Source organism: Eptesicus fuscus, chromosome 10 (assembly GCF_027574615.1).
Source record: "Eptesicus fuscus isolate TK198812 chromosome 10, DD_ASM_mEF_20220401, whole genome shotgun sequence".
Classification (NCBI taxonomy): domain Eukaryota; kingdom Metazoa; phylum Chordata; class Mammalia; order Chiroptera; family Vespertilionidae; genus Eptesicus; species Eptesicus fuscus.
In genome coordinates, this window is record NC_072482.1 from 98268639 (window position 1) to 98295900 (window position 27262).

Consider the following 27262-nt stretch of genomic DNA (forward strand, 5'->3'; position numbering starts at 1 on the left):
GCTGGTGGCTCACGGGGCAGTGAGGGGATAACATGAAACACAGAGACAGGAGCCGCATCGCCGAAGGCCTGCCCACCACATGAAGGGTCTTGAACTCTGCGCTCAAAGCCGTCGGAAGCTGTTGGCTGGTGTTGAGCTGGGAATGGCTCCCTCAGGCTGGGCTCGGGGAGTCTTTAGTGGCAGCCAGGAGAGTGGGCAGTCACCAGTGCCTGGCCACGCGGACAGAGCCTGGGTCTGATCCAAACCCCTGCCTCTCAACCATTTGATTTGTTTGGTTTTGGTCTTGCAAGATTTCTGATCTGAGAATGCATGTGCCAAGATGGAAACTCCCCAAATCGCTATCGGACAGAGCAGTAACTCCTGGCACGTGTTTGAGTGTCTCCCCGAGGTACGTTCTTTTCATGCCGGCTCCACGACCGTCACCCGCAGCCCACTGGCCAACACCCCGTCTCAGGCTACGTCAAAGCAAATCCAGACATGACAATGTTCATCCATATGTATTTCAGAAATTTTCTCTAAAGGTGAAGGACTCTTCTTTGTTTAGCTCAACAGTAATAACTTCACATCTAAAACATTTCAATATACTTTAATAAAATACTTCCAGCTCACGTTTTTCCAATTGGCTCGAAGGGTTTTCTTTAACTGTTTTTAATGGCCACGTCTCCTGGTCCGTGAGTCCCCAGGCCTTTCCTCCTCGCACCGCTGGACTCGCCGGGCAGACCCCAGCAGTGTCCTGACCGTGTCCCCTGTCCCCTGTCCTTCTGTGAACTAGGAACCAGGTTGGCTGGTCTGATCAGATTCAAGTTCCATTTTCTCTGCAAAACTCCCTCCTCAGTGGTTCTGTGGGCCTGTCTGTTCAATGTGCCCGGAATCCACCATGGGAAGCACACGTGTGGAGGCACGTCAGAATGCGTGATTGACACGGCGCCTCTCTCTGCGGCCCCAACATAGGTCATCCCATGTACATCTCGGGAACTGCTCATGGCGTTGAGGTTCACAGAGCCACAAAGTTAGAAACGCAGTTGCTGCCGCCACCGCTGAGAGGACAGCTTCGCAGGCAGAGCACGGTGGCGGCCTGAGAGGGAGGCGCTCGGGGCGGCCAGGCAGCGCAGAGGGCAGGCAGTACCACGACCCACAGAGCGACGGTGACCCACGCGAGAAGTGCCGGCCTTGGCCGTGGGCTCGGTGGGTTGGAACGGTGACCCGTACGCCAAAAGGTTGAGGGTTCAATAGCCCGTCGGGACACGTGATTAAAAGTGGTTCAGTTGTCCACGCTGGCGGCTCAGCATCCTAGCCGCAGAAAGCCGACAGACCCGGGGTGACGATGGACAGCCGTGGTGATGGCGAGAATTCTTCGTAGTATTCTCGCAACACTTCTGGAAGTTCCAAAGTACACCCAAGTGAAAAGTTAAAGAAGAAAAAACACGGAAAAGGAGCTTCACCTTCCCCACTGGTTCCCCCAAAGTCCCGGCCGTGGAGCCCGGAGCGCGGAGCCAGGCAGCTGGGAGGGGCCGGCCACTTCCCAGAACTGGACCCGGAGCTCCGCCGGCTCCTGGGCTATTTTTAACTCGGGGCTGAGAGCGCGTGGCTGTGCCTTCCTCCTCACTCCTGGTGGCACACTTGGCACTGGGGGCACACGACCCAAGGCTGCCCGTGCTGTGCACTGCCTGGCGTGATGGGCACGGCTGGTCCGTCATGCCCGTACGTTTACACACTGGTACCTGGACTTCCTGCCACAAATGACAAACCCAGAAACTGAGGGACCAACTGATTCCACGTCCAGTTAAAGCGTCGTTGCCAGAAGGACGTGGAGCCTCGTCCACAGAGCAGTGGGACCCCCCCCCCCCCAGCTGCCAGGGGAGTCTCGCTTTGCTCCTCAGGCAGGTTCCTTGCTGGCCCTGGAGGAGAGACAAGCGTATCCCCGATTGGCAGGAGGCGGGAGGATGCAAGGGAGGTTACCTGAGAGAACGCGGAGGTTCTTCCTCTTTCCCAGAATGGACGTGACAGGAGTCCCAGCATGCCCATAGTCTTGGAAAGAGATGAGCCACTTACTTTATTTCCCATATCTGCCACTTCTGCAAGTAAAAGGAAGTGCTTAACCATTGCTCCAGGTTAACGGTCATCAACGGCCTCTCCCACCCTTCGCCAGAGCCGCAGACGACAGAGTCAGCGCGGGGCAGGTGGGGGAGGAGGGCTGGGAGCCTGCCGCTGACGTCCTTCCTCCCATGGTCCTTCCTCCCGTGGCCGAGCCATCCACAGAGTCCTTGACTTAGGAGCTTATTCAAAGCCGAAGCCGGGCAGCTGGAGGGTCAGGTTCTGCTTCAGATACAGAAGCACCGGCCACGTGTGCCCTCTGACCCTGGTATGCAGGAGCTCTGTTGGTCTCAGTCTACCGTCTCCACCATTCACACACACACACACACACACACACACACACACACACACACGCCTCTCCTCCTCCTCAGGAAGATCCCAGAACTTCTGACTGTACAGTCAGGACAGTGCAAAGACCTCCTGTCCCTGGGACCAGGAAGTCTGCCGGTCTGTTCCCTCCAACGCAGAAACACACCCGAGTCCGAGGGCCGACACCTGCACCCGTCCTTGGAACCACCTAAGACACCAGCGATGGGTCTCGCTCCCGAAGCAGCGGCGTTTCTGACAATGACTAAGGATCACTCTGGCGCATGGAGCCAGCTTCCCAGACGTCAAGGTTGACGCTGCCACTTACAAACCCTGCACAAGCCTGGCTGGCATGGCTCAGTGGTTGAGCATCCATCTATGAACCAAGAGGTCCCTGATTCAACTCCCGGTCAGGGCACATGCCCAGGTTGCCAGCTTGATCCCCAGTGTGGGGCATGCAGGAGGCAGCTGATCAATGATTCTCTCATCATTGATGTTTCTCTCCCTCTCCCTCCCCTCATCTCTGAAATCAATAAGAACATATTTGGGGGAGAGGGGAACCGGCACAAGTCACTTCACTCCGCATGCCCGCTCCCTCCCCTGACTCAGCAATGACATCACGCTCGGGACCACCAGGACCAGCGAGATGGCTCGCAGAGCGGGTGACCAGGGGCCTGGCCTGCAGCAAGCACTGGTAATCTTACCATTACTGTCGGCTAACCCACCACAACTCGAGTTGAATTAGAAGGCAACTAACTATTTTGAATTAACTGGAAATAAACCCACAAACCAACCGAGAATCAGCATCCCTCTAAGTCAGAGTCTTTGCCGTGACGTTCCTCATGGTGTCTGTTCCGTCCTTAGGAAGGAAGGCGGGAAGGAGGGTGGCCGGTCGCCAAGTAGCGGGGCTGCTCCTTGGGCTGTCCCCGCAGTGATGGCGGGAAGGTTCTCTGAATGGGCCCAGGAGCCAGGAAGGCTGCTTTTACTCGATCCAAGGGAACCAGGAAAGATGTTAAAAATGGAAAACCTGGGCCCTGCTATGTCTGTTCTCGGGGCCTCGCGCAGAAAGCCAGCACACCACAGGCCGCCATTCATAATATTTATTTTGGAAAAATATTTTAAAAAGGAATTTCTTCATTAACAAAACAGTAAAAAACTCAAATAACATTTGCACAATATTCCATAAATACATTTATATACAAAAAATATAGTCACATAGACCCGAAGTGCCTTTGTACATATTTACCAAAAATTTAAATTATAAAAAAATGAACATCACAAAATACTCAAGCTTTACAGATATCATGAAAAATATTTTTACAAGTCCAAAAAATAACACACATTTTTTCCCACCTAGAAAAAAAAAAACACATTTTAGTATCAAAAAGGACGATAAAGGCAGTGTTTGTGATTCTAATTCAAGAAAGACTGGCTCATAAGAATCCAAAATATACACTCCGGGCAGTGCATGCGTCTCATGTCGTCATTCAGTCCACTCATTTAAATATATATTTCTTAAAAGCAACTGTCCATAGTGCAATGGAGACGTCGCGAAAAGGCAGAGTGCAACAGGCGTCCTGGAACAGCCCGAGCCGCAGCCGCACCGCCGGCTGACCTCAGGGACCTCGTCCCACCGCTGTCGCGAAGACCTCCTTTTCCCTCTCAGCAGCATCCGTTGGGGCACAGATCCTTGGAATTCTATGTAGTTTAAGAGAAACGGGAATTTTGCCATATCACCTCAATTTTACACCTAGAGGGGCCAACGAGACAGAACGGGAAGTTAGCTCAAAGTCCAGATTGATGTTCCGCACCTGCCTTCGAGGGCCGTGCCCACACACACCCACCTCAGTGGCTATGACACACTCGTCCTTCTCCGATATGACGAACACCGACTGGTACTTGGTGTCTTTTGACGTGGAGTACACCGAGTCCCGCCTTTTCCTTTCAGCTGCTTCCCTGCTTACAGGAAAGTAAAACAGAACCACAATAAGCACGTGCCAACACCTGCTTTTCAATGTATTCCTCCTGGTTTCAGAGAGGAAGTGAGAACGGAAGGGAGAGAGAGAGAGAGAAGCATCAATGATGAGAGAGAATCATGAATCAGCTCCTGCATGACCCACCCTGGGGATGGAGCCCACAACCCGGGCATGTGCCCTGACCGGGAATCAAACCGTGACCTCCTGGGTCATAGGTCGATGCTCAACCACTGAGCCACACCAGCCGGGCAAACACGTTTGAACGGGGAAATGACCAGAGCTCAGAGAACATCCTCTCGCCCAGCTCGGCTCAAAGCACCCGAGTGTTGGGGTGCCCTCCCCAGGGGGCCTCCAAGACGGCCTTCCTGACGCACAGCACTCACCCCCTGAGCGTCGGGGCGCCCTTCTCCTCCCCGGGAGAGCCCTGCAGCGGGCACTCGGCGTCGCGCTTGCTGTGGGGGTCCCTGGAGGCGGCGTCCTCGCCCTTGGGCTCGGGCACCAGGTTATAGTCCACACCGGGGTAGCGGGCCTTGGGGCCGTTCTTGTCGCTGCCGTGGTCCCCGTGGAAGTCCACCTTCTTGTTGGTGTTCTTGATCTGCGTGGCCCCGATGACGCTGACGGACACGTCCTTCTCCCGCTGGCAGCTGGCCAGATTGTTCATGGTCTCCGTCTCCCCGTGGCAGGGGTCGGCAGGGGGCGGGCCCTTCTGCAGCCTCAGCCGCACGCAGACCCCCGTGGCAGCACAGCCCAGCAGCAGCACGAGCACCAGGACCGCGCCCGCGCAGACGGCTACCCAGGGGAAGGGTCCGGCCGGGTCTACCACGGGGGCCGGGGGCGGCTCGGGGAGCAGGAACTGGCAGTTGGGGCCCCCGTAGCCCCGGGCGCACTCGCACAGGTAGCGGCGGGCCCTCTCGTGGCAGGTGGCGCCGTTGTGGCAGGGCGCGTGCTCACACCGGCTGACGGGCGTGCTGCAGTTCCTGCCGCTGTAGCCGGGCGGGCAGGTGCAAGAGAACTCGTTCACGCCGTCCCGGCAGGTGCCACCATTGGCACACGGGGAGGAGGCGCAGTCGTCCACGTTGTCCTGGCAGTGCCGCCCCGAGAAACCGGCCCGGCAGCGGCACATGTAGGCGTCGCCCAGGTCCACGCACTGTGCACCTGAAACACAGGGGCGCGTGCTTGTGTGTCCGCTGCGGGACCCACGGGAGAGACCAGGGCAGACAGCCTGTGGCCTGAAGGGGTTGCAGCTCGAGGCAAGGGACCCTGTGCCTCCCTCACGCCCACGGGGGAGCCGCCGGCTCCGTGACTGATGACGCCGCCCCTCGTGGCCCCACAGCGGCTACGCTGTGACGGGCGGGTGCACAACCCCGCCTGCCTCCCTGCGGCCCAACAGCCACCCACGAGGGACCAGGTCACAGGGACAATGAGCAGTCCAGCGAGGAGCCCGGGAGGGGCAGGGTGAGCGGGAGGAAGCAGGGCTGTGTCCTCACAGAGCCCGCGGCTGAGAGCGGGGCATCGGGCCTCCCAGGTCCACAGGACAAGGGCGCGGCCGCTCACCATCCGAGCGACTGACACGCCCCCTCCATTGGGAGGCTCCTGGGCTGTCTGTCCTAAGGGTGAAGCTCTGGAAGCTTCCACAGAGGCCAGCCTGTCTGGGGCCTGCTGCCCTCCCTGTGAGGTGCTGAGGGTGTCCCACCCACACTTCCCCACAGACACACCAGACAGCTACTTGGGTGACCGTGCAGGGCTGGGCTTCCCTCCAAACCAGGTGGCTGGCTGGAGGGTGGCACTCTGCCTGGGCATCGGGGCCTGTTCCCAGGCATGCTGGGGCGTGGGACCCAAGCAAGCTGTGCCCTCCCCCAGATTCCCCCTGCAACATCCCTTCAGAGTGTCTCTGTGTTCAGATTACAGGGCTCCGTAAGCTCCAAGTGGCTCGCAAAGCCACGGGCCTGGCCTGAAGTCAGACGTGAGCTCCCGACGCCCTCGTCAGCGCGGCCCGAGACGAGGCCTCCGCGGGCTGCCCTTACCGTTGGCACAGGGCGAGGAACTGCAGGCGTCCACCTTCTTCTCGCAGTTGAAGCCGGAGAAGCCTGCGGGGCAGCGGCAGGTGTAACCTCCCTCAGGGTTGTCGGAGCAGCGTCCCCCGTTGAAGCAAGGCCCGTCCGCACAGGCCATGGCGCTCAGCTCGCAGACGCTGCCGTAGAAACCGGGTGCACAGGTGCAGGAGAAGCCGTTCTCGAGATCCTACGTGACGGGGACGATGAAAAGCTCCTTAAAGCTTCTCCTCTGACCCGTGGGGCCCGTGTCCAGACAGGGCCCACGCGGCACCCGGCGCGGCACTCACCGTGCAGCTGCCGCCGTTCCTGCAGGGGCTGGGGCCGCACTCGTCCACCTCGTCCTCACAGGTGGCCCCGGTGAACCCGGGCCGGCAGGAGCAGGTGTAGCTCCCCTGGCCCGTGTTGGTGCAGGTGGCCCCGTTCCTGCAGGGCCTGTGGTGTGTGCAGTAGTTGAGGTCTGAGAGGGGTGGGGAAGGAAGAGGAGGGAAGCCCAAGGTCAGGCCGGGAAGTCTGCACCTTCCCAGGGAGGAGCTGGAGCCCTGGCCGCCTGCAGGGGACGGGAGGCTCACCCTGGTTGCAGAAGAGGCCCCCCCAGCCCTCCTGGCAGGTGCACTGCCAGGGCTGCTGGCAGGTGCCGTGGAGACAGCCCGGGTACCGAATGCACTGGTCACAGTAGCGGCCCTGCCAGCCCACTCGGCACCTGAGGGGAGAGAGGACAGGGTCAGGGGGGCATCGGCCTTTGCCCAGGGTGACAAAGCATTGCCCGCTCACAGGAAACTGTCTCCCAGCAGCACCTGCACCTGGTTCTCAAACAGGCAAGATGGGGAATCTCCTAGGGTCCCCAGGGTCTGCCTCCTGGGGTCGTCTGGCAGCTCCCCAGGGGATTCTAAAGCACCCCAAGTCTGACCCCAAGTAAACTGTCATTTTTCAACTGCTGTCTGTGAGTTCCCACAACCAGGGAGCTGAGCAGACTGACAAGCCGTGACCTTACACATTTCCATACACGTATGGAGTGAAAACACCCGAATCACAGCCCACCAGCCGGTCGCACACGTTTTACAATGACCACCGGGAGGGCTCGCACACGCTCGCTGCACAGGGACGACCAGACAGAACAGGCGGCTTTGCAAACTTACTTGCACTCCCCTGGCTTGTCACAAAACCCATGCTGCTCATCGCATCCGGGCAGGCAGATCGCTGCAGCAAAGAAAACGCCGGGGTCAAGCCGCGCTCCCGGGGCCGCGGGGCCACAGGGCCGCGGGCCGCACTCGCAGGGCTCCCTCCAGCCCCTGGACTAATCTCCGTCCTGCCTGGTAACCGTGGACTTTACTCAGCCGGGCGGGCGAGCATTCTTCTTAACACAGCCGCTCAGGGACAAAAGATGGAGGAAGCCCCCACCCCCTCCCCGTCCCCTTTTCTTCTGAGAGAGGGTCAGAAGTCCTTCCCCACCTCCTCCCCCACTTCCCAATTCTATGCACAAAGCTCCACCTCTTAATACCCAGAAAGTGTGTGTGTAGATAAGGGTGGACAGCTGGTCTGCAGAGACCAGGGCAAGACAGCTGCTCCATTGTCTGCTCTCTCCCAGCAGCTGCCCCGTGCAACAATACGGCCCTCACCCCGGCCCCCACCCCACACACCCCGGCGTGTACACACCACACACACACACACACACACACACACACACACACACACACGTGCACGCGCGCCCTTTCCGCCAATGGGAGCCGGCGTGCGTCCCTGCGCCTATCCCTGCCGGCATCTAATGGATGGCACGCGCGGGCTGGGGGCGGGGAGAGACTCCAGTGTTTGAATAAGAAGAAAAAAGTTTGAGTCTGTGGCTACCCCACAGTGAAGAAGAGAGGACAGTGAGGAAGGGAGCAGCAGGCCTGGCCCAGGGGGGAGAGGGGGGGCCTGGCTGGCTTCCTGGTCTGGTTATGCCTGGTTATGAAACTCATTAACAAGCCGCTCCACAAGTTTTTAGGACAACAGAGCCGCTCAGGCCAGAGTGGAACTCCAAGTGCTTAAGGAGCTGGTGGAGAGCCGAGCGAAGGGCGTGGAGTGAAGGGCACCACGCCCCAGGCATAGACCCACCCCAGAGTGCACCTCCCGGAAGGCTGCCTGCCCCAGGGCAGGAGAAGGAAGGTTCCGTGGGGTCTGGGAGCTCCGGGACCCACCCTGACTGCAGGGAAACCCGATCCCTGGCTGTGCAGGCGGCAGGGGGTACACAGCAGGCTGGGGAGAGGCCTGCGGGGGTCCACCTGAACCAGGCCCAGGAGCCTGCAGGGTCCTCACAGCCCCCACTCCCCAGCTCTGGTTCCCTGTGGCTGCAGAGCAGCTGCTGGTCCGCCCTGGCTGCCAGGAGTACCGAAGACGGGGCAGGAAGGCCTAGGTCCCTCGTAAAGGCATTTCTGTCCCAGACAAGGTGCCGGGGTCCCCCCCTCCCCGATGCAGGCCTGGTACCCCCGGCCTCCACATGCCCCCCCCACGGGTGACAACATCAGGCAGCTTGTGCACGTCACAGTGGTGTTTGCAAACACGCGAGCTCTGGGAAGAGGCCAAGTGCCCCAACTGCAGAGAAGAATTAAGCACTTTGCACTGAGATGCTGTCCCAGCAAGAAGTACTGGCTCACAGCGGCCAACACACCAACGCCAACACCCCATGCTGCCCTCCGTTCCTCCCTTCCTTCCTCCCCCCTCTCCCTCACTGACTTCCTGACCCCTGGCCCGTCTCCAAAATCCTCCCTGATTAAGAAGGGCAGCTTCCCATAGCGGAAGTTAAAATGTCTGAGTTGACCCAACCCCTCGACCAGCTGACTGAAGTTTTGGCAAGTCTCCAGGGCTCCCCAGACTCAGTTTCCCCATGGAACCCCTCTCTAGTGATAATAGCCTGGATCTGGGCCCGCAGAATGCCCCTCCGCTCCCTGGGCAGGGAGTAAGCTGAGGGGAGCAGCCCTCGGACCCTGGACCCACCTTCGGTGCAGTACTGGCCCCTCCAGCCGGGGTTGCACACCTTCTCCCCCCGCTCCCCGCAGGTGAAGTGGCCGAAGGCATCATCCCGGGGCCGGCAGAAGACGGAACAGCCCTCCCCGTAGTAGTGCTCGTCGCACACGAAGCGGTAGGAGTACTTGAGGTCAGCACGGCCGCTGCTGTGCAGGTCCTGGGACCACTCCTCACCCACCGTCAGGTGCCTCTGTGTGGCCAGCCGGCTGATGAGCCGCTCGGGGTTTTCTGCGGGAGGGGCCCCTGTTAGTGCGGACTCTGCACCTGGAGGCTGGGACGGGGCAGGGAGGACCACCCTGCAGGGGGACCAGACCCTCTGCCCCGTGGCTCTGCAGAGTAAGGGCACAGGACTCCGCCAAGACACAGGGGTTGGCAGAGTTCTGGGGTCTGGGGGGTTGTGTTTACCTGTGGCGAGGTCGTCGGGAGAATCTGTGTGCAGAGCTTCGATGATCAGAGAGAAGGTGCCCTGGAAGAAGGAGGAGACAGGGAAACTAGAACCTTCTCTCAAACTCTGAGCTGTGGGTACACATCAGGAGGCCTGTGGCTGCTAGCGACCTGGGCGGTGTTTTCACTTTCCTCAAGGAAATGGAAGAACTTTTTAAAGAGTGATTTCCTGGCGTGTTTTTACAGCCTGTTAGTACAGGATATCACGTAAAAAAAAAAAAAAAAGGAAAGAAAAAGACTGCGCGGAGCAGGCGGGGCTGTCCTCGGTCTGCAGAGGATGGACCCGCGGAGGGGCTGGGGTGCCCTCGCAAGTCTGGCCGCGCGACCAGCCCACCTCCGCGGGGGCCTAGGGCTTTCCACGGAAGGGCGCGTGGGACCGGGGCTGGGCACAGCGTCCGGACAAGGGAGGGTCCGCTCCCGTCTTGGCCTCACCCGCCCCCGCTGTCACCGCCGCCGGCCCGGGCCCGCGCCCAGCCCGCGCAGGTGCGCTCACCGGCCAGGTGAAGCCCAGCGGGAAGCGGATGGGGTTGCTGAAGGCGGGGTGGGCGCCCGCGCCGTCGGGGAGGCTGAAGGAGCCGACGCCCAGCACGGGCGTGACGGCGCTGCCGTAGGTGCAGGGCGGCTCGGGCGACACGCTGGCCTGGTAGTGCTTGAGGCACACGCGGAAGAAGGTCCTGCAGGCGCACGGCGGGCCCGCGGCCCCGCGGCAGCAGCTGCGGTCGCCCGGCAGCCCCTTCCGGTTGATGAACTCCTGCAGCTTCAGCTCGAACACCCCCGAGCTCCAGACCTGCGGGGGGAGCGGCGTGAGCGCGGCGCCTGGGGCGCGGGGCGTCCCTCCGGGCTCGCCTTCGCTCCAGCCCGCGCCGCGCGTCCTGCCCCCTGGCCCCGCGCGCTCCGGGCACTCACCTGGCACAGCAGGGCCGCGACCACGGCGAGGGCCAGGGCGCCCCGGCGGCCCATGGCGCACCGCCCGACTCGCCGGCCCCCCTGGCGTCCCGCCGGTTCTCCCCTCCAAGCAGCGGCGGGGGTGCGAGGCCGAGTGCGCGCCAAGCGGCGTGGCAGGGAGGCCGCCTTGCCTGCCGGGAGACCCGGACTCCCCCGGGTCCGGCCCGGCTGGGTCCAGGCCGCGGCTCCCGGGTCGCCCTGCGGCTGCGGCCCCGAGCGACGCGCGAGGACAGGGCTCGCTCGGGGGAGGTCGCTCCCGCAGCGGCAACTTTCGGTTTCCTCCTCGTGCTTTCAATCCACGAGTGGGCGAGGGTCGCCCGCTTCCTGGTTTTGTCTCAGGCGTCTTCGCAGGAAAAAGGCGAGAGGGAGGGAGGGAGGGAGGACGCGTCCAGTCGGTCGGTTCAGCTCCCCGGGAACGGCGGGGGCTGCTCCGAGCCCGGTGGGAGGCGCGGTCCGGGAATCCACGGCGCGTCGGCGATCCGGGCCGAGCCGGTCACTTGGCTGCGGCGGGCGCTCGGGAAGCAGCCCGGGCCCCCAGTGCCGCCGCGGAGGGTCGCGTCGCTCCGAGGAGCCCAGCCGGTGCCATCCGAGTAAACACGCGTGGGGCGGGGAGGCCGTGGGAGGAGGCTCCGCGCCGCAGCCCGTCCTAGCAGCGACCCGAGCCGCCGGCCGCCGGTCCCGCGGGTGCGCGCCGAGGGTCTGGCTCCGCCGGCGCCGCGCCCTTATATCCCGCCGTCCGTCCGCATGGCTAATGAGATGCAAATGAGCGGCCCCCCAATCTGGCGAGAGCTGTCACAAAGGAGCCACTTTTCCAAACCCTCCTCTCAATGGCTCGCCAAATGGTCAGTGAGCTGTAAAATGTGCAACTCCCTCCGCCCTCCCGGCCTCCCGAGTCCGCCCCCGCCCTCCGCGCAGGGCGCTCATTTACATTCCGGCGAAACGCTCGCCGCGAGGATCCCCTCGGATCCGGCGCCGGTGCCGCGGCCCGGCCTCCGCGGCTGCCTCCTGGCCACGGGCGCGCGGAGGCCCCGGAGACAGCGGGGCGCGCGCCTCCCGCCCGCCGAGCGCAACCGGCCTTGTGCGCTGGACGCAGCCGGAGAGACAGTCCCTGCCGCAGCGCCCGCCCCCGTCTCCCCGCGCGGCCGCGTCCGGAGCTCCGGGGAAGGGAGGGGGGGGGGGAGTTAGAGGCCCCGCTCCCCGCGGGCCGCCTTCCCTGGGCGGCCTCTTCCGAAGGCGGAGTCTCCGGGGAGGGGGTCGGGGGCACCGCAGGACAGGAGCGGGCACCGCGGCAGAGGGTGGCGGGAGCACAGGGCAGTTTCGAGAAGTTTGGGAAGGTCTGACCTCATCCACCTCCCGGCCGACGGCGACTTTGCGTCCGGGGACGCAGGGCCCGCGCGAAGGGGGCCCGGGGGCGAGCGCGGTGGCCCGTGGCCCGGGATCCCCGCGGCCGCTGGAGGGGCGGGGTCCGGTAGCGCGTCCCCCCCCCCCCCCCGCCCGCCCAGAGATACCGACGCCGCCAACGACAGCCCCTGCGCCCTGTGCTCACGCACACCCTCCTCGCGCGCTTCCCGGCCACGCCGCCTTTCCGGGGTCTCCGGCCCCTCTCCCGGTGTCCCCCCGCGGCCTCCCTCCGCCCAGTAAAAAGTGAGTTCGGTGTGTGTCGCTCGCGTGGCTGTCATTAGGGCAGCCTGTTATTGTGCAGCCGAATCAGTGGCTCTTTGTGCGCTCAGCTGTATGGTAATGCGGCCGCACCTGCTCGCACAATGCGGGAGCGCTCCCTCCGCGCGCCCGGCCGCGGCGACACTGTCCGGCACATGCTCCGGGGACCTCGGCCGGCCCCCACCCGCAACCTCTGCGCAGCCATCACCTTCGAGGTTTTACATGTCCATCAAACACTGGAACTTTTGTTTTCGTTTTTTAAAAGGGAAATGAGTTTATTGGGAGGGCCGAGAGCACACGTATCACACAATGAATTCTCTAAATTGCTCTCCTGCTCGCGGGCGTGAGCGAGAAGGAAGGTGGGGCGCACACTCCTGCCCTGGCACCCAGCTGTGTGCGGGCCGCACTCCGAGGTCCCTTCTCCACCGCTGCTCCGCCTTCACACCCCAACACACACACACACACCCCACACACACACACACACACACACACACACGGTGTGGGCTCTGGAGGTGTGCCTCGGGCCGCGACACAGACAGGAGCAGCCGCGGTGGCCTCGCTCCAGCCGCCTTATTGGTGGGACCCGCACGCTCGTCCTGGCCAAACGGGCTTTCACTGCAGCCGACGGCAAGGTCACAAAGTTTCGGATCCTAAGTCGGACCGCTGCGCACAGCAGTCTGAGAGTCTCTTGTGACCTTTTCCACTGGGGTCCCCACTGCTGCCTGTGAGAGGAGCGGCGTTCATCGGAGTCACGTTTAAGGCTGAGGTGAGAAAGGCAGGCTAGGACCCCACCAGAACCCCTATTGTTTGGTTCCGAACAAATGGAAGCTTCAAAAGTGCCAGAGACGGACAGAGGGCACTCCCAGCCCAGCTGCCCTGGGGGACTTTGCAAGGACTCACCACCCTGGCGCGCTGGCCAATCCTAATTTAATCTTGCCACCTAGTGTCAGCATCCTTTTTTCAGGACATCCATGTTCCCTCTGCAACTCTGCGCCCCACAGCAGGGGAACTGGTGTACTGGGGGGGGGGGGGGCGGAGGGAGGTGCATGTGGGTGTGGTGCGGGTGTGGGGGGGGTGTGCGTGTGCATGTGGGGGGAGGTGGGTGTGTGGGGGTGTGGTGTGTGGGGGTGGGGTGTGCATGTGTGGGGGGGTGTGGGGGGGGAAGTAGAGGCTCACAGGAGCAGGAGAGACAGAGGAAGAGTGGCGTGTGGACTCTGAATGCTCTGTGCTCAGAGGCTGGGAGTAGACTCCGTCAAAAATGAAATATCAGGAACCTTTTAATTAGAGAATGGAATAGGAAACAGGCCCGTTTGAATGCAGTTTAGAAAACTGGAAATAAGTTCCACGCGCAAGGGCTTAAACCTTGGGGGGTGGGGGGCGACTTGCCCCGAATCTTTAACAAACCCCCTCAGCACAAGTATTTGTTAAATTGACACGGCACAGATTTCTCGATTACAGCAGCAAAGCGGAACTGAAAGGCATCGTAAAATCCATCAGAATCCTGCCCAAAGCGTTCATTCTTTTCCCACTTAATTTATGCCACGCGGTTCTGTATCGGGGAAATCAGGCAGAACGGGTCTTTCTCCTTCCTCCTCGCCTGCTCTTCTTTCCTCCTTTCTTCTTCCCCTTCTCTCTCCTCCTCCTCCTCCTCCTCCTCCCACTCCACGTGGGCTCCCCCTCCCTTCCCAAGCTGAGCTGAGGAGACTGTTTAACTTCGTGTTTCTATGGGAGCCTGTTGTAGTTTAACTCCTGCACACCAGTAGCTGAGATGAACAAAGGAGAGACTCGAGGTCCAACTATTCACCCTTTCTTTGCACTTTAATTTTCATTGATTGGGAAGACAAGGGGAGCCCTTGGGGACTGGGGCTGAAGGGGATGACACGCCTTTAGACGCCATCAGCCCCCTAGCCAGCCATCTGCTCCGAACCAAATGGCGTTTTTTCACTCCCTAACTGCATGTCTCTATACTCCCACAACCCAGCGCTCCGAACCCCCCAAATGCAGCCAGGAGTTTAGGCTACCGTATGTTAAATAGACTCACTCTGTCGGCCCTCACACCCAGTCTCCCTCCCCACACACCATAAATCCTCACCTTGCTCATTAGGAAAAAGCAGGAAACTTTCTTTTAAATACTTTTTGATGTCTCAGCAAATTCACTGTACAACGTGAGGCTCATTAGGGCTGAGAAGGCACCAATACATCAGACAGGAGAGGAGAGGGCTTCCCACTGGGTGGTTTGTTCCCACCAGGCACACGCCGCTCAGAGCCCGGATGGCCCAGTGGCGAGGGCAGGACCCGGCACCACCACCACAGCCGAGCTCTCTGCTTGCTGGACACCCGGGTTATTTTACCAGCTGTGCTATAGGCCACGTGATCACGCGACACATGCCCACCCTCAGCGGTGAGTGTGACCTGCGCCTGTGGCCACCCGGTCTCGGGTCAAGCCCCGTCCACCCAAAGGAAGGTTCTCTTCTCAGGTGTGTGTGGTGCTGGCCGTGGGCGTGGGCGGCCAGGCAGGTTGCGGTACACAATGCCGGGATTGGGCTTCCCACTTTAGGCCGGCCGCCGGTTCAGTGTTCTGTGTAAACAAGTCTGGAGATTGGAGTGGGGTTTGTGTTTTCAGAGGCCATCCGAACGCTGTATACCCAACAGAGAGGTTCCCTTATTCCGAAGAAGAATTAGGGTCCTTGTTCAGAACAACAAAATAAAAAACTTCCAGGAAGCAAATCTGGTGTTGGTCAAACATGCCAGCTTACTTGAAAAGGAAGGAGGAAAGGAAGGAGCCCACAGCATGTGTGCTAATTAGTATGAGCACCACATCCCACCACACACCCTGCCTCTTCTCCCGCCACAGGCGGGCGGTGCCAGCGGCAGAGGATGGAGCCCGGTGAGAGCCCGTCAGCGCCTGTGGATGTCATGGGCGCTTCCTCCCTTCTTCTGGAGGACCAGGTCCCGAAGCACAGGCCCGAGTGTAGTGGAGGCTCTTTATACGTGGATCACGCCTGGACCGCCCTGGCTGAGGGTGCCTTCCAACCTACGCCAGCGATTGTCAACCAGGAGTTGGTAAAGCATGCAATACCTCACTCTTCAGTCAGGGGCACTGACCTCTCTTTTCCCTTCGATTGTCAAATAAAATAAAATAAAATAAAAATGACAGCAGGTAACACAATAGCTGTCTGGTGTGAATGAATCCAAATTATATCTTTTTTGGTCAGGTCGGCAAAAAGTATATTTTTTGGTGTGCTGCAGCATGTGAGTAATCAGTTTATGTGCATGACATGAATATGGTTGAAATTGCTGACTTCAGCCAGCCAGCCGCAGCCAGAAAGAGAAGGGGCGCATCTAGCGTCTGTTTAGACACCGAGGCTTCCCTCTGGCCGGGGGTCAACAGCACAGCACACCCGGGCCGACCCTTCTGCCCCGCGGGCCGCACGCCCTCCAGGGAGGGGCGCCCACGCACACCCCGCAGGTTAGTGTGGGCGGGGGTGGGGAGGACAGAATCCGGGGAAAACAAGCCCCTGACAGCTCCTCCGAAGCCTTTTCCTTTCGCATAACCGCAGGCTGGGCCGCGGAGACCGGCGCGTGGGGCCGTGGCCCCGACTGCCCCGTGGAGTGGGTCCCGGCGTGTTTCATAACCTCTCCTTTCCTCAAGGGGCAGCGGCGGCGGCCAGGGAGGGAGGGAGGCCTCAGCCCCACGTGGTTTGTTTTGTTGTTTGGGGTGCGGTGCGTTTGGGGCGCCGCCACCTGAGCGGGTGCGCGGAGCCGGGCGTGGAGGCCGCGGGGCTGCGGCGCACAGCGAAGGCATGTGCGCATTTGCATGAGAAAGGGCCGGTCGCGTGGCTCCGCGCGGCCGGGGCAGGACCGCTCGGCCCCTCCTCCCGCGCCCCCTCCCTCCCCGCGGCCCCCTCCCCTCCCCTCCCCTCCCGGGTGCCCTGTCTCCTCGCGTCCCCACTGCCCCCACAACCCCGTCCCCTACCCCTCGGCCGCGGCCGTCACTCCCCGAAACCGCGGATCATCTGCTCGGGGCCGCGCGCCCATCTCCATGACAAAGCGCGTGTTTACCTGGCCCGGGCCCCGCGGCGCGCCTTTGTCCGGGATCAGATGACCGCGCAGCTGCTCGGCCGCGCTCCCCGCCCCACCCTCCCCCGCGGCCCTCGGTCCCTCCCGAGACAGAACGTGCCGGGCCGGCGGGGGGCATTATGGGGGAGCCGCTGTACCCCCGACCCTGCACTGCAGCGCGCCCGAGGGCTTCCCGGAGGTGGTGGCGCTCCTGACCGAGCGCCCGCTCGGAAGGGCGTCTCTGCTGGGCGGGGGAGGGGCCAGGTTGGCTGGGACTGTGGGGCCTCCTCCCGGACCCTGTCGGCCTCGTGCGGGTGTCACGCCGCGCACCCCTGCGGCGGGGGGGGGGGGCGGGGCGGGCTTTGGGGGCGGCCCACGGCGACCCGAGGGGCTGCTGTGCGCACTGCTCTTGGGGTCCATTAGTGCGCGGCCGAACCTCCGTGCGCCCCCAGACCCCGACTCCGGGACGCACCGGGGGTCACCTGCATTCGGCTTGGACCCGGACACAGAAGGCCGGTGACTAAGACAATGGAGGAGGGAGAGGAAGGGCGCCGCGGCCGGCCTGCCCCAGGCCTCGCTCTCCGGGACGCGCCCCACCCGGGAGGTCGCGGGCACCTGTCGCCGGTCCCCGGGCGGCCCGTCAATCACCCGCCGGCGCCCCGGGCTCTGAAGCGCAGTCGCCAGGGAGACGCGCGCCCCCAGCGCTAACCCGGCGCGCGGCGCTCGGACCGCCCTCCCCACGGAGTGTCCCCGCCGGACCCGGGAGCCTGGGGGAGGCGGGGCTTCGGCAGCGCCGTCCTTCCCCGGCCTCCCCACCCCCTTCCTGCGAGCATCTGCCCGGGGAGAACAGATGTGGGCACCTGCGGTGACAGGCTGCATATGCTCTGTCCCATTCACAGGCATTCAGACGCGGCCACAATGGGCGGCCTTTGTGCGCGGTCACTAAATATATTAATCTGCGCTCCCAGAGCACCGGGCTGTTTAATTTTTCACCAGCAATAACATCTGATCTAATCCTTAAATCGGCTCCCAAAAGCCCGCCCTCCGCCCCCTCTTCCTCTCCCTCCCCACCCCCTCTCCCGAAAAACGTGTGAAGCTATTCAACCTTCCACCTGTTGCCGCTGAACTGGGCGTGGGTTCCTGCAACATCTGATGTTGGTGGGGCCGCCGTGGGGGTGGGGGCCACTGGGCGGGGGACGCTGTTGGGCCACATAGGCAGCGCCTGGGTATGTTTGTCGGGAAAGTGCACACCAAGTGCTGAGCGTGGCTCCCCAAATGTTGTGCAAACAAGAAACGATAATTATTAAACAGCTCCCACAGCAAACCGGCAGACCCATCCCTTCTGTGTGGGTGCCTTTAAAAATGTACATCAAGTTCCCATTTATCTTTTTGCTTATTAAACTCTAGAGGTTTTTATAAACCCCGGTCTCTAGGCCACACAGCCAAGAGGTAACATAAATCTCGGATGTAAGACTTGGACTTTTTTGGCAATTTTGCTGCATGACTCTCTTATCTGAGCATCCCTTCTTCTGTTTTGATTTGTTTTCGGCCACAATGAGTCCTTTAGTGCCATTGTGGGTGTCACAAAGCCGACGGACATCAGGCTGTGAATGAAGACAGAGGCAGTTTAAACAAACCACGCTCTTTCTTTCCTCTCCGGCCATTGTAATATGAATGGGCCTTCTGCATTCGCTGCTAGGAGACCGGCTTTGCAAAGCCCTGCTCCAGTCAATGGGCTGGAGAGAAAGGGACCCCAATAAACAGCCCAAGTATTGGAGGAAAAAGAGGGCGCACACGTAGGCAAATGGTCTCCACCTTCCGATCCACACATTTCCTTCATCTCAAAAGCAGGACCTACTCTAGCGCTGCATAAAGTTCCACGGTTTCCTTCCTTCTCCGAATTTTAGGTCTTAACCCCTCCCCTCCACCTCCTCCCAGGGGACACAGAATGTGGACAGCACTGGCTCACCATCAAGATTTGTTTTCAAAATGCTATTTTCTTTAGGAAAATGGGAACGGGGCAGGGGCTGTTTCTCAGTCACCACCACTAATAACTGACTGTGAAGTGCTTTCAACATGTGCGCATCTGGCTGCTGCGAGGGAAGCAGGGACTTTTAGGAACAATCACAAACTACCATTTGCTTTAGTGGCACTTGGAACTGTTCCTGTGAACAGTAGCAGGTTAATTAAGGCAAGAAATGCGGCTGCTTTCAGGTTCCTAAGGGCCCAGCAGTAGTGTTTCTCCGTGGCTGGAACTACGTCCACAGCCTAGCCAATGGAGAACCAGGCCCCTAATGACAGTCACCTTTCCAAGCAGGGGCTGGGGTCAGACCCAGCTGCACCCTGCGCTTGGCAGCGAGAGGGCCACTTCATGTTCTCCTTGTTCCTCGTCCAGTCACTGTCATGGGGGCTGGAGGTCCAAACAGAAATGAGAGCTGCTTTGGTAACTGCAGGACCAGCTCCACTGGTTCTATCCTGTGTCTAACCAAGCCCAGAAACAAAGTGTACCCCCTTACAAGGAACACCCGAACCCAAGGCCTGGGTTCTGAACACCTCTCAGAGCCAAGGTCCACGGTCAAGGAAGACGCAGGGCTGGAACCCCTTCAGTCTTTCCTCAAGCCCTGCATCCAGGAAACAGATTTGAGCCTCGCCTCCTGTTTCCTCCTGAGCAGAGCAGCAAGCCTTGCTGGGTAACATTTTCCATCGTTATCTAAATTGTAAGTGAGAAAGACGTCTGCCTGCTCTTTTATTTTCGGAAAGAGTGTCCGTAGGATTGATATGTCTTCCTTACATGCTTGAGAGACTTCACTGGTGAGTCCAACTGTCTGGAGTGTTCTTTGTGGAAAGTTTTTACTTGCAAATTTAATATAACAAATAAGGATAGCATTAAGAAATAGAGGGTTACTTGGGTTTTTTATTTCTTCTTTGGTCAGGTTTGGTCATTGGTAAGGTTCAAGGACTTTCTCAGTCTCAACTTCAGTTGCTCAAATGGTCTCCTCCTTACCCTCAGGACGAGGAAAGCCGACACCATCTCCAAGATCAGCCTGGGTAGTCTGTCATCTATGCTTTGATCTCGATCAGTACAGCAGCAGGTTTATCCATTTCACTGCTCTTGCTAGTATCAAAGGCCCAGCCTTCTGTGTCCTGGATGTTTGCTGCTGACCTGGGCAGAACACCCGGGCAGTCCTTGGGCTCATCCCATGGTTTCCTTCCTTTCAAGAATCTGCTTCCTTCGCTCCCTGTTGTCTCCTATCTGGAAATAGTAAACTCATATACTTTGTCTAGTTTTCTAGTGGACTAGAATGGAAGAACGAGTTCTGTAGGAATTATTCCTTCATGGACAGAAGCCGAAACAGACTTTCAGCTGCAAGGAACAGAACACCCTAACTCAGTCCTCTCAACTATTAGAGCAGTTAAGTTTGGCATTCAAGTAATGAAAAGACATTGTCTCCTAGAACTTACAGCATTAGGGGTAGCATGGTCTTAGTAACTTTTAGTTCCACCTCATCATCAGGGCACAGGAGGTGCACTCCCCTGCTCTGCACTTGTGGCTTGTGGGTTCAGGCTTTGCCCACTCCCACCCACCATGCCTGCGGGGCCTAGAAGCCACAGCCAGACAGAGGATGGCTCTCAGAGGAAGAGGACATGTTCTCTCTATATGACACTTTAAAGTGTCATATAGAGAGAACATGTCCTCTTTATTTTATGTAATATAAATAAAATCAATTATATATATAATTGATTTTTTACAGAGAGGGAGAGGGATAGAGAGTTAGAAACATTGATGAGAGAGAAACATCCATCAGCTGCCTCCTGCACACCCCCTACTGGGGATGTGCTTGCAACCAAGGTACATGCCCTTGACCGGAATCGAACCTGGGACCCTTCAGTCCGCAGGCCAATGCTCTATCCACTGAGCCAAACCGGTTAGTGCTCTATATGACACTTTTTATCAGCAGTAAAACACTTGTCATATTTGACATGAATCAACCATGTAGAAGTCAGTATGTTTTTATGTGCCTTTTTTCCTCGCACAATTTTCAGATGGTGAGCTAGTATTTAAATAAAATCTAGGGCCCATGTGGTTGCTGCATTCAAAGAACTTCAGTTCAGGATTCAAATAAATTTAAAGCTAATTCCAAATAAACCTTGAAGGCTATTTAAAGGGTCAATTTGCTGAAACCGGTTTGGCTCAGTGGATCGGCCTGCGGACTGAAAGGTCCCAGGTTCGATTCCGGTCAAGGGGATGTACCTTGGTTGTGGGCACATCCCCAGTAGGGGGGTGTGCAGGAGGCAGCTGATCGATGTTTCTCTCTCATCGATGTTTCTGACTCTCTATCCCTCTCCCTTCCTCTCTGTAAAAAATCAATAAAATATATTTTAAAAAATAAAAATAAAGGGTCAATTTGTTACCTAGAGAAACCTGTCCTACATCCACCCTTTCCCCAGGTCACCTCATCTCTCCATGTTCCAACTTCTCCCTACTTTCAACCTACAGTTTTCCTTTCCTTTCTTGCCTCGCCTATTTTCCTCTTTTACATAAATTCTTAATTCCCTGTTTTAGGTTTTCTCCCCACTGGTAAAGCTGATGTGTACAATAGGGCACACGGAAGTGTCTGTGTTTGTCGTAAAATATGTGAATAATCACACATAATTTTTTTTTTCCTGTTACGCTGATTTCTATGTGCATCTTTTAGTCTCCCAGGAAAGAAATCTGCAAGCAATTTTTGGGTTTTCCTTTCCTTCACTGTAGTGTATTATAGCATTAAAACAAATTAAAAAGCCTTTAGAAAGTAACAATTGTTTCACTTACAATCACTTGTACTAGTTAATAACCAGTTCTTTAATCTAACATTTAAAGCGTTTTCCTTTTATCAGAATAACATACTTACAAATTTCAAAATTCAAATTGTATTTCCAGATTTCTAAGAAAAAATAGCAACTTCCCACCCCACACATTCCCACCCCCAATTCCTTCCTCTACATTTAACTATGAAGTTTCTGATGTGATGTCTTTCTTTTCCAGTTGTGGGGATTGTCTGTGGACATCCTAACCTAGCAGATGAGGGTTTTAACCTAGCAGATGAGGGTTTGACCTAGACACTGTCAGGTCAAAGGAAAATCACTTTCTCCACCTTCTAAGTTCTTCTGGCTGAGCTAATAGTCAAATTAGCATGAGGCAGATTAATGCACAGAGAACATGTCCAGAATTTCCTACAGATGACGTGGGGGGTGCCATAAGAATAGGAGACCAACAGGTGCATTGGGTAGTTGAGGTTTATTTGCCGTTTTGAACAAAGGAGGAGGCAGGGGTGTGGGATTTCAAAGGGAAAGCAGGTGATTCACAGGTAGAGGAGAAGAGCAAACATGTGGTAAACACATTCTTTATTAGGATGCTGAGGGGATGCTCTCCTGCTCTGAGCAGGGTTTTCTACCTGGATTCCTCCAGGCAGCTAAGGGGAGGGCCAGAGGTTCTTTCTGAGTCTTTTGTTTTTTAATAGAAGGCTTAAAATCAACATCCCAGAAAGCATATTTTGGCGTGGCAAAACTTTGGTCCCCCTCAACACACGTTTATGAATACAGATAAAAATCACCTCCCATTTCTCAAAAACAGTTATAGCATCCTTTTGATTAACTTACCATTCGCTATTTACCTTATTAAATTGTGTAATCATTATTGATAACTGAGACCTATGCTATTTATGTGTCTATTACTTATTGTCACCAAACTCTACAGATCTTTTGAAATATTCAAACACATCAAGTATTTGCTGGGTCACACTTTTCCTGGAGTTATGTCTCCAGGGCCTCCTGCTCCCATCTAGATGGTCCTCAGCCTGCATCCTGGGACTTCCTGCTCCTTCTCCACTGGGTTCCTGCTCTCCAGGCCCCAGAGAGTCCTCTTTCTTGACTTCTTAATTTTGGAGAATATCCTCCAGCATGTTTCTGCAATGAAGTATTTGGTGGGTAATATTTTTGAGCTGCATGTCTGAAAACATCTTTATTCTACCCTCCCACTTAACTAATAGTCTCATTGAGAGTAGAATTCCATGTTTGAATTAATTTCTGCTTCTGAGATGCAGGTGCTTCAGAATTTTGAAGAAAATGCTTCATTGAATTTCAGCTTCCTGAGAGTCTGTTGAGAATTTCCATGCCTTTCTGATTTCCAATACCTTAAGTACAACCCTTCTATTTCTTCCTGTGGGAACTTCTAGGCCTTTATCACCGACATTTTGTGAAGCTGTTCCCTGGGGTCGACCTTTTCAGGTCTGTTGTGCTGGACATTTGGTTTGCCGTTTCCACATAAGAACATGTCTTTACGTCTGGCAAGTTTTCTTGAATTATTTCATGAGTAGTTTCCTCATTTTCTCTGTTCTCTTTCCTGTAATTGCTATTTTCAGATGTTGAAATTCTTAATCTTCTAATTTTCTTATGTTTTCTCTTTTCCTGTGTCCTTTTCTTTCTGTTTTATTATCTAAGAAATATCAATTTTATTATTTTATCAACTTTTGCATTTAAGTTACTTCCTGAATTTTCAAGAGCTCTTATTTTCTGAATGCTTTTATATATCTTTACTTATTGATGTAATATTATCTTCAGAGACTGTAGATAATTAAGTTTTCTATAACATTTTTCTTCCAGTTTTTCCCCCCCAATTTTTCCCACTGTCTTCCTTGAATGTCTGTTGATCCTTGGTCATCTGTGTATATTTAGGAGGGAGGCAGAAAGCATTCTGGAAGCTCTGCAAGGTAGATGAGGACTGCCCAATGGCAGGGCTCACTTAGCAATGAGGGGCTTTGGGCACCTGCCTCCCTTGCCTCCACTGCCTATGAGTTCAGACCTCCTGCTCCTGAAGTCGGGTGTCCCTGGATCCTCCCCCACACCACCGGAACCCCTACTTCCATCTCTTTCCTAGGTTTGCTCTGTCTGTCTAGAAGTCCTCTTCTCATCCCGTCTCAGATCCCATCCCTCCTCCTGGCTCAGTTCACACATTATTTCCTTGCCACCTTCTTCATCACACATTATAGGCCTTATTCTAGGCTTCGCTTGTTTTCTAAACATTTGTCTCCCCAACCACCCTGTGCGCTCCCTAGGACTAGAGACCATCTCACACACTTCTTGGTGTAACCGTAGGCACCCAAGCAGTAATAACTGTGGAGCACGATTTGTTGATTTTACCTAGAAAAAATATATCAACAGGAAAGGAAAGCCTGTATGCCAAATGGAGGGTCCCCTCCCAAACTGTTTAATGCCTGCATGTGGCGTCATGTCCATTCGCTAGTTCCCTGAGTGCTCGATCTGTGCTTTGGACTCCACAGGAGCAACATTCCACGGGTTCCTGCTCCCTGGGGCTCGCGTTCCTGACACTGTGCATGAGCGTGGGTTTGCGATGCACCCTAGCTGGGTGTTATTGATAGCTGGTTTGTCAACATAAATGAGATTGGTTTCAAGGCTATTTTTCTGCCATCACGCTTGGCTACCAGGAAGCTCTCTGGGCTGTAGAGAAATGGGTGGCGTTTCAGGCGGAGGGGGGGACTGTGCACAATGCGAAGGCTGCCTGGCCTCGGAGCCCCAGGGAGCTCAGCCGAAGGTGAAATGAGGCCGAGACGTGGCCTGGAGTCCACACTCCGTCCCTCGAGACAAAGCGCTGCAGGACGAGGGGTCCCGCTCACCGCGGTGCCCGCCCGTCACTGAGCCCCCAACCCCCGCCCGGAGCTGCCATAGCGGGGCCCACGCAGGCGGCCCGGACTGCGGACTGAGCGGGAGGCGCGGCGCCCCGGCAGCGCCCGCGGAAAGCCGGGACCACGGACGCGGCTCTCGGCCGCACCGCGCGGTTTCCCAGGCAACGGGCGCGGCGCCTGCGCACCTCGCTTCCTCCGCGTCTCGGCCCCGCCCCACGCTCGGGCGGTCCCTGGAGCGGAAGCCTCCGAGCGGAAGCGGAAGTGCGCGAGCGGCCGCGGCGGGATCCAGGGCTTTGCTGGCCAGTCTGCGGCTGAGCTGGCGCATCTCTAGGTAGGGCCGGGCCTGCGAGGCCCTCGCCGTGCGGCGTCCGCGGTTCTGCGCCGTCGCGGCTGTCCCTGCCGTGAGCCCAGTGGCGGGCCCAGGCCGGGCCCAAGTTCCCGCGGCCCCGCCGTTCCCCTCCCGGGCCCGTCTGTCCGCCTACCCCCGCCGCCGCTCCCGCCCCTCGGGCGACCGCTGCCTGTGCCCTCGCGGCCCGGCTGTCGCGTCACCCTCTGCGCCGCCGCTGGGTGCTCCACCCCGTCACCTGCGCTGCCTGGGCCCGGGCCTCCGCCCTCCAGCCCTGGACCCTCGGGTCCCGAAGGGTGACGCGGGCTCGCCGCCCAGGAACTTGCACGAGGGCGGCGTCTCCGTCGTCCGGGAGGGGGCTTTGGGCCGAGTGTGGATAGTCGGTGTGGAGGGGGGGGAGGGAAAACCATCCCGCCCTGCGGAGGTTGAGGCCGAGGACACTTTCCGGAAGACGTGGTGGTCGCGGGGGTAGAACCGGGAAGAACCAGGAGGCGAGCTGCTCCTCCCCCCCCCCCCCCCCCCCGACCCGGGAGAGGCGGGACTGCAGAGCTCTAGAGGCTCGCTCCGCTGTTTCCCTGGCAGGTGTTCGGAGATTTTATGTGTCAGCTTTCTTTTTTTCTTTTCTTTTTTTATGTTTTTCTATCCATTTGCTTCTCCCAGGTCAGCGTTCCCCATTCCTTCGGCCAGGTGTGCCTGCCTCGCGTGCCCTTCCCATACTTTTCCCTGTGGGCTTAGGAGCGAGTTGTTAGAACTGAAAACTCATCCTTAGATGGTAAGTCAGAGCCTGAGGAAGTCTCTGATGAATAAATTATTTTAGCTTTAACTCATGAATTTAAAAGTTTATATTGGATTCTTATCCTGAAATCTGGATAAACGAGGCATCCACGTTTACAGGTCTGCACACATTTTCCTCTTCTGTGACAGTGTTTGTGGTTCATTGGCCTTTGAGGGGGATTGGGGAACTCTGGGGGGGGGGGGGGCGGTCTCCCCAGGGGCCCAAATCTGGGTTGTCCCGCCCTCATCATTCTGTCAGGGCCCCAGGGACTGGGAGAACCTTCTGGAAGGACAGATCTCTGGACTGACATGCAAAGTGTTAGGTGTTAGAGCCCTAGTGAAAGGAATACAGACTTTGGAGGCAGGTGGGTTCCAGTCCACTTTACCGTCACTGTCTGTGACTCAGGCAGGTGACTGCAGCACACACTGCTGGCCTGCCCAGCTCTCCTGCCTTTGCTGGCAGAAGTGCCTTTTTCAAGAGTCTGCACAATACTGGTAAGTGCCAGAGGGACTACATGGGGTGTTTGCTATGGGGCTTTCTGATTGTAAAAAGTAGCCTTGTTCTTTGCAGAAAATTCATAGAACAAAGAAATGTTTTAAGTGTATGATTTTATGCATCTTGACATATGTACACACACACCCGTGTTTCTTCTTTCTTGAACGACTCTGAGCCTTTGCTTCCCTGTTTAAAGATCCAGATCTGAGACAGGGACTCTGTCTGGTTCACTGCCTTGTTCGCAGCTGCTAGCACATGGCCCAGAGCACAGTAAACCCGAGCTGAATGTACACTGAGCATGTGTGGGAATGTGGGTCCCATGCCTTTGGTTCATCTGGGGGACCAGAATACGGTCTCTCTACCCTCCCTAGTCTTTTGCAGTAGAAAATAGGATTCTGTATCCCTCTAATCTTGGGGTTCTTCCAAAATAGGGGGTGGGATATTGGGCAGCCAGTACCACCAGCGTCCACAATAGCCCCTCACTTATCTCCAGTCCCCCTGCCTCCATCCCTTCCCCCACAACACTGGCAGGCAGTGCTTCTGAGATGCAGGCGCTTGAGAGCCTTGACTGGCATCTGCTTTCCCCTCAGATGAAGTATGAGCGCCTGTGTGGTCTGTGCCCCTTTGCTGTCTGGCCCTGCCTCCTGAGCTCAGCTCACTCCTGTTCCCTTAAACAGAGCTTCTAGCCACACTTAGCTTTTGGGGTTATTTTTTCCTCCATTTTCCATGTTTGAGGAAAAAACAAAGTTGCAGGTTAAACTATTTAATAGAACATATTTTAAGTACCTTAGAAACATCTATTTAATAATAAAAAAGACACCTTAAGGACTTCAAAGAATGTATCCCTTACCACTCTTGCTTCTGGTCTCGCCTGCTCTCCTGTCTCCATCTGGACACTCAGGACGGCCCTTGTGGGTCCCGGACCTGGGCTGGGTCTTCCTGCTGCGTGTTCCCCCCATTCACATGCTTTGCCCTTGTCGGCCCTACAGTTAGGCCAAGTGCTTGTTGCCTGTGGGACATGTTCCTGCTGGCGTGTAAGCTGCCGGAGGGCAGGGCTGTCTGTCTTGCTCCTTGTTCCGTGTCTGCTGTCATGTTTGCTGAAAAGCTGCTCGCTGACTGAGTAAACCAGATTTATGTTCAGATAACTGCCCTGGTGGTGGTGAGGAGAGCAGAGTGCTAACGAGTTTATAACTACAGATTGACAGCCGGTTGGAGAAGAATTACCAGGATGTGCTTTTACTTCGCCTCAGCAGTTTCACATCTAAGATTCATCCCAAGGAAATGATCCAGCATGTGCTCCAAGATTTTTATGCATGGATGTGATTGGCATTCTTATTTATGGCATGCAATATAGGAGATGGCATAAATGTTCAGTAGTAGGGTTGAGATCTCACTTCACACCACTCTGTGCATCCATTAAAAATTAC

General features: G+C 57.2%; 2 protein-coding genes across 3 annotated transcripts in view; one reads left to right on the top strand and one right to left on the bottom strand.

Moving 5' to 3' along the window:
- Positions 1-3492: 3492 nt before the first annotated feature.
- Positions 3493-11640, bottom strand: DLL1 (delta like canonical Notch ligand 1). The gene is made up of 11 exons (XM_008160987.3): positions 10781-11640; positions 10368-10661; positions 9836-9896; positions 9401-9658; positions 7567-7627; positions 7000-7130; positions 6718-6887; positions 6401-6617; positions 4760-5531; positions 4245-4359; positions 3493-4150 (listed from the first exon to the last, which is right to left on the bottom strand). Exons 1-11 carry the CDS (start codon positions 10832-10834, stop codon positions 4145-4147), a joined length of 2139 nt encoding a protein of 712 aa, XP_008159209.1. The 5' UTR covers positions 10835-11640; the 3' UTR covers positions 3493-4144.
- A 12848-nt stretch (positions 11641-24488) lies between these two features.
- The window catches only part of FAM120B (family with sequence similarity 120B), a 32734-nt gene continuing 29960 nt past the window's right edge, over positions 24489-27262 (top strand). The window contains exons 1-2 of one of the 2 annotated variants that reach the window (XM_054722315.1): positions 24489-24550; positions 25226-25337. The gene's annotated coding sequence lies outside the window, so the exon portion shown is untranslated. The remainder of the gene's footprint in view (positions 24551-25225; positions 25338-27262) is intronic. The other variant, XM_028138277.2, reaches the window with a different exon arrangement.